Source organism: Saccoglossus kowalevskii, chromosome 13 (genome assembly GCF_978046115.1).
Source record: "Saccoglossus kowalevskii chromosome 13, keSacKowa6.1, whole genome shotgun sequence".
In the NCBI taxonomy this organism is placed as follows: Eukaryota; Metazoa; Hemichordata; class Enteropneusta; family Harrimaniidae; genus Saccoglossus; species Saccoglossus kowalevskii.
The window spans coordinates 30,119,197-30,131,899 of record NC_140653.1 but is presented as its reverse complement, the minus strand read 5'-3'; the positions used below and the strand labels follow the sequence as shown (position 1 = coordinate 30,131,899).

Below are 12,703 nucleotides of genomic sequence, written 5' to 3'. Positions count from 1 at the left end.
AGAGTCATCAAAATCGCTGACACTGACCGCGTCACAGCAAGGTCGCGTGTCCAGTAAACAAATCGGTTAAAGTGAGTTGCATGTTTGGCATGAGTGGAAAGTTCTCACACTCGGCTACCGGTGCTTCGTGTACTGGGACCTTGAGTAGGAGGCCCGATGGTGGAGGTACCGATATTTTCTCGGTCTCCCCCCGCTGATCGAAGGGCATCCTCACAGTCTGTTTTTTTCAGACGGTGGTTTACCCGATTTTTACCAGGCTGCAGCAAGGCTGTGCCCCTGGAGGCTTTCCTCCTATGGGGCCCATTGCGGGTCCCTTTTGTGGACCCTTCCTCGCACAGCGCCGGGTTTGCCTCCGAGTTGAGGGCTTTGGTCGAATGACTGTTGGGGCAATTGCGGCCCCGGCAGGCCAGGTAGATCAGACGCAGACGGAGCGAGCTGTCTCCACTGCGGCCCCTCGGTGGGCAGGAAGAAACTTGAAAGCATGTTTGCATTCAAACACGTCTCTTCCAGGGAACTCCCATTCCCAGCCGCGGCTCTCCCACTAATGCGGTAACGGTACAACGGTAACGAATTTATCCTTGTGTCCGGTCTCCGCTGTGGGTTGACTCCCTACTTACCAACCAACGGGCGTCCCCAGAGGGAACCGACCCTATCATGAGACGCACAGTCGAACACACTCCCTCTCACATATTTAAAGTAAAAGGAAACTCAGTTTGTCGTGTCGGATACAGCCGGTACTCCCTGCGGTCCCTCAGAGTCTTTCATCCATAATGACTCGGTGAGCCATGCTTTTGGGGTGATACGGAGTATCATCGATCCCAGTGATACGATGTAAATACCCCCACCCTTGATCCTAAGGCGACCACCTAAGGTTGCTTCAATGCTTATGGGATCACGGGCGTCGGGATCCAAAGGAACCAAGTGTCCGTCCAAGTGCAGAGTGGGGCGCAGAGCACGCAAACGGTGTTGATGGGCGGACGTTGGTCAGCCGCGGAGGACGTAACGCTTAAGGCCCCAGGGTGGGGAAGACATTAGGCAACACTTCCCGCTGGACCAAACGCTACCCAGTCGGTGTGGTTTCGGGATCAGACCCCATAGCGTGGGATGAGACCAAAACGCCCCCAACCAGATCCCAAGGCTCCTTCCCCAGACCCCAGTACCACGAATTTCTGTTTGGCAAACCGGGCAAAAGGGGACAGCTGCGTTCCATGGGCGTTCTTGCCAATCGGAAGACGACCCATCCAGCCCTGAGGGCAGAGTTGCTTGAGCGCATTATTGTGCGCGCAGAAGAATTCTGCACCAGCCTCCTAGACGAGGCGACACTTTTCTGGTGGGCCACCGCACATTTAAGTGCGACACCCCTTAGTGTCACCTGGGTCTCTTGGCCAGGACCACTACTGTGCTACGAAACGCGGCCTTAGACGCACATGTTTTCACCGACAAGCTGAGTCGGGGGGGGGGTACGTCCCCACCTCAGTGACACAGACTGGACATCTTCCACCCTCTTTGTTCAGGGAATGGTGGGTACAGTCTCGGAGCTTCGGAGTGCAATGAACCAGAGGGTTCAGATCAAATCCGCTAGCCAGTTGGCCCTGCCAAGGGCAAGCGAAGGGCACCCATAGCACAAAAAACACAATGCCCTAGGGCATCGTCCGCTAGCCAGAGTCGGCCAGGAGGCAAGTGCTCATACCCTTCCATGGAAGGGAAGAGTAGTGGCAAGCCCCCAGGGAGGAAAGAGCTAGGTGGTGGCTCCTCGGCCTCCCTGGGCGGACGTCTATCCCGGCAGCGGGGGAAGCGTGTTTGACGCTCACAGGCATGTGTTCGGCGGGTGGCCAGGTCACAACTTAGTGACTACTTCAGGCCTTGGGGAACTCGCCTCATGGGAGAAGAGAGCACCCCCTCGCAACTGCCGAACCCATGGCAGCATATTCCTGTCGTACACAGATTGCGCCAGTGTAGTCCGGTTTGGAGACAGCGGGTGACCGATCCCTGGACTTTTCCAGGTGGTAACATCCTGTTATGGGATACCGCTGAAATCTCCATTTCCCCGTCAGTGTCTCCACTGTTGGGCACTGCCAGGGGACTCCCGCAAGGGGGAAGCAATCAAACAGGAAGTAGCAGTTTGCTGGGAAAAGACGCCATACACAGGGTACATCAGCCGGAACTAAGTCCAGGCTTCTACCCAAATGTGTTCGTAGTACCAAATCTACAGGTGGCAGGCGTACAGTTCTGGACCTAGGCAGACTGAATCAGTACGTGCTCCTCAATCGGTTCCACATGAAGACACCATTCAGGGTTCTTCTCTCCATCCACCGTTTTGACTGGCTAGCCCCACTAGACTTAAGCGGGGCCTACCTGCACATACCAATGCACCCAGCGAGTTGCCATCTCCTTCGAATCGCCCAGCTGGGCCAAGTATTCGAAGTTCGGGTAACCCCCCCCCCCCGTTCGGCTTAGGCACAGCACCCTAGGTGTTTACCAGAGTGATGAAACAGGTAGTGCTGCTGCTTCACCAGATGTTGGTACACTTCAATCTGTACCAAGACTACTGGTTACCAACAACCCAGGCAAGGGGTTAATAGCAAACGCGTCAGGCTGACACAGGATTTACTTCACCAGTTGGGCTCGTTAGTAAATCGACAAGTCCCACCTCGACCCAACACGCAGTTGGTGTCCCTAGGCATGGAGTTTTGACACAGAAGTAAGCTTGGCTTAGCTATTTCAAGCGTGTTGCTTAGCTAAGCAGCCTAGCCGAATGCCTAGTCAAGGTTATCTCAGTGTCCCTCCATGAACTAATGCTGATCATTGGAATGATGACCTCGGTTCGAAGGGTCGTTCCCTCGGCCGCACTACGCAGCTGCCCGGTATCACGCTTGTTATAATGCCGAGCTCTCCTATGGGAACTAGATAGGCGGGTTTCGATCTCGGACCAAGTGAAGGAAGCCCTGCCCTGGTGGTCGTCACTGGCCAACCTTGGGCAGAGGGGCCCCCTTGGACCCGCTCGTTGCAGGTATGACTCTGGTAACAAATGCCTCCCCCAGGGTTGGGGAGCGCATCTATTGGACGAACAAGCCCAAGGATATGGCTCCCGCATTAGTTTCGGGACTACCATATCAACCGTCTCGAACTGAGAGCAGTGTACTTAGCACTACCACGCTTTCTACCCGTAGTTCGAGACCACAGAGTCCTGAACGCAGCAGTGGTCTCCTTCAAGAAGGAGGGGGGACGCATTCCCCATCGTTGTCAGTCCTAGCAGAGCAAATTCTCCTTTGGTGCCTGGAATACAATGTGGAGCTAACCGCACACCACCTTCCAAGGGTAAGGAACAGTCAGGGCAACTCCGTCTCCAGAACACGGAGTGGCTGATACCCCAGTGGGTAGCCTCCAGGCTGTTTCGGCTGTGGACAGTCCAAGGTTAGACCGGTTTGCCGCACCCCGGAACACCAAGCTCCCGACGTATGTAACACTCCTGCTGACTCCAGGAGCCTGGGCCAGGGTCGCTTTGCTACCCGGCGGACCCACTTAGTTGTGTACGCCTTTCCTCCCTTCCCGCTAGTTCACCGGGCACCGGAGAAAACTTCGACAGGTGCACACCTGCATATTATCATTGGTCACACCCAATTGGCCAAGCTGGGCCTAGTTTCCACTTCTGTCGGAAACGATAGTCGAAACACCAGCAGTGCTTCTTGACTTACCGGACCTGCCGTCCCAACCAGACGGCACTCTACCAACAAGCCCAGCAGGTATCACTTACACGCATAGAGGCTCTCATTAGACCCGCACATACGAAAGCTTTATCTGAACGGGCTGCCAACATCCTGGCCAGGGCGAACAGGGATTCCAACAATACAGTCTACATTTCTAAGCTGCGAGCATACATTGGTTAGTGTAGCGGAAGGGAGATTGATCGATACCATCCTTCTATTGGCCAGGTAGCAGGCTCCTTCGTCCACCTGTTTGACGAAGTGGGTTTGTCCTACGCAGCGATCGTTGGCTACAGGTCGGCCTTGTCTCCCACCATTCAAACGTACGGGAACAAGACTAACCGATTGTTCTATTGATAGGAGACTATTTACTGCTTTCCAGACGCTGAGACCCCATACAAGGGAACCGCCCAACTGGGACTTGTTGGCTGTGTTGTCAGCTCTAAGCAGACCGCCCTTTGAGCCTCTCCGATCAGCACCACTCAAATATTTGATGTGGAATATAGTCTTCCTACTGACCCTCGCCTCAGGTAGGCGTCGGCCAGAGCTGGGGGCATTGTCCTTCTTGGATGGTGTACCGTTATGGACAATCTCGCCTAGAACCAAATCCCAGGACACGATCCTCACCCGATCGTCATCCCCCGGCTGTCAATTTTTGTCTGCCCGGAGGGTCAGGAGGAATTGATTCTCTACCCGGTTCGAGCATGGATTGCCACCAAACCGTACTAGGATTTGGAACGGGGTGCCAGGCACACATCTTTGTGTTATGGCCCAGGCAGGCAGGATAGGCCGGCCTCCCCAACTTCCATAACCAGGTGGTTCACTGTGACTGTATTAGAGGTCTAATACTTTATATTCCTCGACAAGGAGCTCGCAGAGACACCAAGTACGAGCGCATGAGGTCTGTGCGATGGCTAACTCGCTAGTGCTTGCGTCAGGCGCCCCCCTCGAGCACACATGGAGGGCAGGCTTCTGGAGAATGCAGAACATCTGTATCAACTACCATCTAAGAGACACCGAACCCATTGATAATTGTCTCTCTAGGTTGGGTCCCGTCGTAGCGGGTCAGTCTTGCTTTGCTGACCCAGCCCGAAGGACCGCTACGGTCCCTGCGCATAGGCAATAAGTCAGTCCCGCATTTTTGCGGACAGATTTCTCTACCATCAGCACTCCCCTGGGAGCTCCCAGGTCCCGCTTTACGGCCTATGCCCTCATGCAGAACTGTTTCTGTCTTTACTTCGAAAGCTTACTACCCCCCAGAATTTGATTGGGGTCTAGCTTTCTCAGGCACACCGAATCCTGTCACCGTAGCAGCATTTTGGCTCCTTGCTCCGGGGACAGCACAGGCAAGGTAAGACACCACCCTTTTTTGGGTCTTAACTAGGGTGTTGAGTTTGTTTTCATCCCGGACTGGGAAAAGACTTTCATCATTTTTTTCTGTTTGCTCGGAAGAACCCGCCACCTATCAGTGTCTTGACTGACCGGAGTCTATGGTTGGTAATTGAACGTAGTGAATTTAGGCGAGGGTTCTCCGAACCCGCCTATTCACATAGTTCATACCCACCATAGACTCCGGGTCCCCCCAACCTCCCCACTCTTTCCGTCGCATTGATCTAAGTCCTCGAGGTGGAGAGAAAGGAACCAGTGTGATTGATGGCGACCTATGGCGCTGCCATGTGGCCTCGGTCACATGGGTTCATGACGTAAAGGGTAAGAGAGTCTTGAGGTCATTGGGCTTCCCCTGACCCAGATTCTATCTCTCCGTCACCGGCAGAATCGCTGATTAATGCCCGGGACAGTTCAAAATAGTCATTTTGACTGACCGGAGTCTATGGTGGGTATGAACTATGGGAATAGGCGGGTTCGGGGAACCCTCACCTAAAATTTGCATTGTCCATTATCTCTAGGGTTACAATGTTGCAAAAACATCACACTCAAACAATATTTCAAATTCGTAATCCGAAGGGGAATGTACAGAAGTGCATTGTGCCAAGCAATATAGACACTACAACCTCAGGCTCATTATAATAAAATCACAGGCACATTCACTGTTCAGAATTCAAAACACTGTCTCGCCTTATACTGTTAAAACCTAAAGGTTTTGATCGGTGCTTGTCCTATTAATAATTCAATGACATAGGCATGTTCATTTTTCAAATGAAGGGCTGAATGTGTTTGAATTACTACATTGATTATAACATCGCTTTAGATATGTACATATATAACTATGCAGTACATGCAGAGAACATTCTTAGACACCGTGTATAATCTTGGTAATGTATTGAGAAGTATATACAAATGATATTGCTGTATATAAATTGAACTAGTTTGTTTCACACAGCATCTAATTCGAAGTAAACATGTAAATTGTGTGGTTGTCCTAAATTCATAAATTAATTCTTAACGTAAAACTCTAGTGTACAACATTCTCAGTAGGGATTCTGTACTTGTAGAGCAGAAATGGAAGCTACTGATTATTACAATGAGGTATTTTGTAAGGTAACTTGGTTGTATATATCATATGGATAACATCAAAATGTTTTATTTAAAAAGAGATAATTAAGGTTTCATTGGTCAAATGCCTGCACAATACTCTCCTCAGTCGTGAGCAATAATGATGTCTACATGTATAATTAAAGTTGTCCATATAATATGTATTGCGGGTGCCACGTGTGGAGCAGGATACGCTATTTTCGTAACTCCTGACATAAAGTACATATTTATATTCCCCTTACTGATTAGAATATGCAGTGTGATGTACTTGTCTATTGTTTTTGTTTTGTTCTTGTGGATTGTTTTGTAAAACATTGCCAGTGTTTTGTGTTCCCTCTACGACTTTTATCTAAAAATCTACAATTGCCGTGCAATAATAAACTGAAGTAAAAACCAATCATGTGATCAGCCTAACTATGTCAGAGACGTGGATCTCACATAACACGTTTAAAACAGCATAGCAAAATCCCAAGCTCTGCCTCATCAAGTTATTTTAGACCATTCTGGTACATACAAAGCAACATTTGTTTTTGTTTTTTCAATGCACATTCATCTTCATCTAAAGATAACAGCATGTTGTCTGAACATATTCTTTATTTGGACTCATCACAACAGCATATATTACAAAGATAAAGCAATTTCAGAAGATGGTGGCTTTGCATCTCCGTCTTTCATAAATATAAACCCCGGATATGTTATTAAAAAGCATAGCCAAAACAGAACGGTCTTTATATAAACACAAAATATTGTATTGTGAGCCAGAGATAAAACAGTGTGTCAATTTAGCACATAGTGTTTGGTGGAAGTTGTGTAGTTCAAAATAACATGAAGGCGCATAATAATTGGGTGCCAAGAGTTAAACCTTGACATGAACGATCTTAATATAGTCCAAATACCGTGACTACGCTAACCAGAATGAGAATTAGGGATACAAGAAATTAAAATGGTGGAGATGCTTTTTATAGAGGTTATGAGAGCGAGCAATCGCATAAAACACAACAAAATGTTTAACGAATGTGATTACGTGTTAAATTGTAGTTGTACAATTATAAAGAATTGCTTCAAGTTTTTGAAACCAAGACTGTCACAATAGAAATAGAAATTGTTCTTTACTAAACCAAATTTACCAAATGCCATTACGTTTAGTTCAGTTTTTTTGTTTTGTTTGTTTTCTCGTGCATTGCATCTAGAACCCACACGACGATATGAATTCAATACAGCGTTTATAATAACATTACTTGTTGTATTACTAATTGCAAAAGATTACATATATAGTACTCGCAATGGTACGACTTTGCTAGTCAAACTAGTGAACGCGTTTGAATTAATCAGTATGTTGGCATGTTTCAAAGCTTTTACTGCCAAAGTGCGCCATAGTCGACATAATTCGATGTCAATATGCGCCCCAATAAATTAGTGACTATGATACACGCATCACATTATTTTACTATATATACATTGTCGTTGTACAGATGCATATCACCCCGATAATCGAACCACATACATCTGCATGCTGCCAAAAAAATTAGGACCACGTAAACAAATTTGCATAATTTACAAGCGTTGTTTAGTAGAATGAAATAATAAATAAAAAATATAGCTGCATAGCAGCGATGACGGGTTTCGAGCCTGCGTGGCTCATGACAAATTGCACTTGCTCGATGTGATTATTTGACGAATGTTTCATGTCTAGAATGCAAGATAGCAGACAAACTACACAACATATGGATTTGATTTCACAGGAATATGATAAACTTAATGCAAGGACAAATAGTTCATGAGTTATAGAACTTTTTCTCTTTTACTAAATCTAAGATGGCTGCCAAAGGAAGCCATTTTTAAAAGTCTACTTCAGTAACTTTGTAGATCTATCAACAGAGATACTATATGCTAAATTGCTTTTCAAACAAGCAAGCAGTTTTTAACAAGATATTTTTTTGAGGTTTTTTGAATTTTTGTGATAAATTCAACATGGCCGCCAAAACCACTTGAATCATGGGAAATATTTCCATGAACACATAATCATCTCATTGAGCGGATGTTGTATGCCAAGTTTTGTTTAAATCTGGCAAATCGTTCATAAGTTATAGTGTACTTTCACTTTTTACTAAATCCAAGATGGCTGCCAAAAGAAGCCATTTTTCGAAAATCTGCTACAGTAACTTTGTAGAGCTATCAACAGAGATACTATATGCTAAATTGATTGTCAAACAAACAAGCAGTTTTTAAGAAGATAATTTTTTGAGGTTTTTTGCAATTTTATGATAAATTCAATATGGCCGCCAAAACCACTTGAATCATGGGAAATATTTTTATGAACACATAATCATCTTATTGAAGGGATGTGGTATGCCAACTTTGGTTTAAATCTGGCAAATTGTTCATGAGTTATAGCGTACTTTCACTTTTCACTAAATCCAAGATGGCTGCCAAAGGAAGCCATTTTTCAAAAATCTGCTTCAGTCACTTTGTGAAGCTATCAACAGAGATACTATATGCCGAATTGTTTTTCAAACAAGCAAGCAGTTTTTAAGAAGATAATTTTTTGAGTTTTTTGGCATTTTTGTGATAAATTCAACATGGCCGCCAAAACCACTTGAATCATGGGAAATATTTTCATGAACACATAATCATCTTATTGAAGGGATGTGGTATGCCAACTTTGGTTTAAATCTGGCAAATTGTTCATGAGTTATAACGTACTTTCACTTTTTATTAAATCCAAGATGGCTGCCAAAAGAAGCCATTTTTCAAAAATCTGCTTCAGTCACTTTGTAGAGCTATGGCCATAGGTGCTGTAAAGCAAATGTATAATCACATGAATGAGCCATTTTTGAGAAGAAGATTTTAAAAGTTTTTTGTCAATTTTCGGAAAATCCAATAGGGCGGCCAAGGTCACATGACCGCTAAAGATTTTATTGCTGATATTTGCTAGACATGAGCTAATGATGCCACACAAAAAAACCGGAAGTTCCTAGATCCTCAGAAAGTGGTGCAATTGAGCACTTCCGGTTTGTGTTCTACCCAAGATGGCGGCCAGGTCATGTGACCTACATGGCTGGTTTTGGGGTATGAACCACAACTCATGGCCCTTTATCAGCATGCAAAATAGCAAATCAATCGCAGCATTATTTTTCAAATTACAGTGGTTACAAAAAACGGCGGAAAAATAATAATAAGCAAAGCAATTACAATAGGGTTTCGACCCATAGGGCTCGAAACCCTAATAAAATAAAGACAACGTAGATTAAATCAATATGGTATATTGACGCAATGTAGTCTGAGCCTGAATCACAGGACGGAAGAGTACACAGTGACGTTTTCGGCATTTAAATTTCTGTACTTAGGGGGTTGACCACTAAAAAATCTGAGTAAGAGGGTAGAATTACTTTTCAAATAAATATTTCCTGCAGTTTCTATCAAATTTGTGTGGGATTGTTTTTATATGCACTCCAAGGTTTCTAATGATCAATACCTTATTTGAAGAAACTGGAAATAACTACACGTGACGACAATTTCTGTCTACCGCGTTTCCTGAAAGGTCAGAAAACTCTTGTGTGTAAAGATCAGCCGAAAGATCATGGTAATATGATATTTGTAGGAAGTGACCTTAGACAAGTAAACGTTTAAGTATCATTGCGTGGTTTGAATTCCAGCACTTTCCACAGACTGGAGCTATTCGCCAAGATGAAGCAATACTTGCTGCTTCTAATGTGCGTCGTGGTTAAATGTTATGTACTCAGAAATGATAGAATCGGCATCGACACAGTACACCGTGAATATGAAATATTACAACCCATCGAAGATATTGATCTGCAATTGACACAGGATCAACTGGAATCTGTTGAACAATTTCGAGGTAGACCGGTCACTCAGTTGATAGAAGAACATCGCAATGACGGAATTATTGACCTCACCACTGATCAACAGAGAAGTATTTTACAACAGTATGGATCATTTTTCACGCCTACGAGCAGTAAAAGTTATCCTATGGCAGGCGAAACGATATTCTCGGCGCAAGGAGATGGCAATCGGGGAAATACAAACTACGGTACACGAGTCTGCGAGGTAACATCTGGATGGAATGAAATTGGTCTTGCTATGACTGCAGATAATCGTCTAGTGCAGGTAGTACAGGTAAATATTTTGATAACTACGACGAATAATATAACTGCTAAGTAAATATATTATTGAAGATTCAAATGAGTACTGTGAAGAAAATAAACTGATGCCACACCTTTTGCGTAAATGTGACAAAATCGCTGTTCAAATACATTACATCTATAATCTCTGAAAAAAATCTACCTGGAGTGCCTGCTGATTGATTTATGTCAGAATTAAAACAAAGATACACATTATTTTGCATATTAATATATGTCCTGTGGTCTATACATAATTATTAGGTCGATTTTCGAGAACAAGAACATATAACAAAATTCTACGACAAATTATGAAATCGGAGATTTTAATTAATCCTAGTTATGACCATACTCAAGAGATTTAAACTAATGTGAACAGGACATTCTGTGTGTGTGATCTTGAAATAGAGCATTTAGATTCTGATTGATCGAGAAGCATTAAATATTTGAAGCCATGGTTTACTTGTACATGTCAATTTCAGACGCTTGAGACACGTAGAGACGTGGGTGACACGCGCCTAAAATCAAGCATTTGAATCGTTGAACTAGGATATCACAGAATATCAAAATGTGTGGACAAATCTAGTGTTTTTGTAACTAATTTACTGATCAATTTGTTCAGCTTTCAGATTTGCAGTACAAGCAGCTGATTTTTGAAGAGACATGTCTGACTACGTCATGTACTGGCGTGAGCGGTACTAGCCAGTGTGTAGCCGTACCACGTTACGTACGAGGATACGTTATTGACTTGGACACCAACAAGTTTACTACATCCGACATACAAGTACATAGCTGCGCATGTCATACTCAACTGTTCTGGAACTTTCAGTAATACAGCTCCTAGTAAACAACTGAAGATGTCATCTGTAGGCGATACAGTCACCGAGAAACTTGAACTGAAGATGCCATCATCAGAGAATAAATAACGACTGGTCCACGAGTACAAGTTTGAAAACTTTTTATTTGAAGCGATATACTAATAAATTAAATGCCACCTTCGCCGTTACCTCGGTGTACTACTCCCCAACTGCAAATTGTTCATCGCTTGCAACAACTTGAAGCAACATGGCACGAGTAAACACAACTTTACATACTCTATCGTGCCAAAATGCATGATGTCTCTACAAACGCACAAGAACGCGAAGCAGTCAGTGACTGTCAGAGTCTTGACACACAAGTGTACAACATATCATAACGACGTTCATTCATCTACAGGATTGGCAGAGGCTATAGTCACGTGATACTGAATAAAACTGAACACTGTAGACTCTACATGTGCTTCGCGTACAAAATTTACTTTTACTGAAGAAAAACAGGGTTGAAGAACATTTAAATAAACTGTGCTTTTTACACTATACAGCTTTTTTTTAAATAATATTTGTTTACTTTCAATAAAAAACTAATACTTTTACAGAATGATGTATATTATACACAGCAAAACAATCACTTCACATAAGCAGTTGAGTTTATTTTTAAACTAAGGGATGAATCATCAGAAACTATTTGCGTTGGCAGAAAAACTGTTCAAAATATAATATTGAGCGTGCAGTTTTATTTCCTGCTATTGATTCTTGCAAAGATTGTTTCTTTTGTGCACGATATAATTTTAACAAGCCATGCATGGCACAGTCCCAGTTAGTTATCAAATTTAAGATGTATAGTTTTGTTTATAGTAATATAGCTGGAATATAACCATGTCAGGAATATGATTTTTTAACATTAAAATGATTGACATTTGTATCTGATTGCCAAACAAGTACTTGTCCATATTGAGAGATATTGCTCTGGAACAGCATTCAAAGACAGCCATTTTGAATACATGTATATATACAACATGATGTATAACGAATATATAAAATTTAAATATAATAAGTCAAAGCATTTAAGAGATATGGCTCTAGAAGCCCATTCATTAAAACAAAATGGCCGTCAGACAGCCATTTTGAATCCGATCTGAAAAATAAATGATGTGCATCAGGAACCTGTAATGTCTAATATATGTATCAAGTTTGAACGAACTCCATCCATAAATGCCAGAAATGCTCGATATTTGATGATTGTTTAGCACAAAAACGGCCACCATTTGGCCATTTTGAAGAGGATCGTCAAACCAATACATTTGTCTATCTATGACATGATGTATAATGAATATTTAAAATCTGAACATAATCAGTGAAAGCAAGTCAGAGATGTGGCACGAGAACCATATTCATTAATACAAAATGGCCGCCAGTCGTCCATTTTGAATCTTATCTGAAAAACAATATTATTTGCATCAAGGTCCCATAATGTCTAATGTATATACCAAGTTTGAACAAAATCCATCTGTAAACAGCCGAGAAATGCTTGATTTTGATGATTTTTAGC

At 43.5% G+C, this 12,703-nt stretch overlaps 1 protein-coding gene across 1 annotated transcript; it reads left to right on the top strand.

The window, feature by feature from the left end:
- The first annotated feature begins 9,834 nt into the window (after positions 1-9,834).
- LOC144351279 (uncharacterized) lies at positions 9,835-11,302 on the top strand. The gene is made up of 2 exons (XM_078008990.2): positions 9,835-10,334; positions 10,959-11,302. Exons 1-2 carry the CDS (start codon positions 9,885-9,887, stop codon positions 11,166-11,168), a joined length of 660 nt encoding a protein of 219 aa, XP_077865116.1. The 5' UTR covers positions 9,835-9,884; the 3' UTR covers positions 11,169-11,302.
- The last annotated feature ends 1,401 nt before the right edge of the window (positions 11,303-12,703 follow it).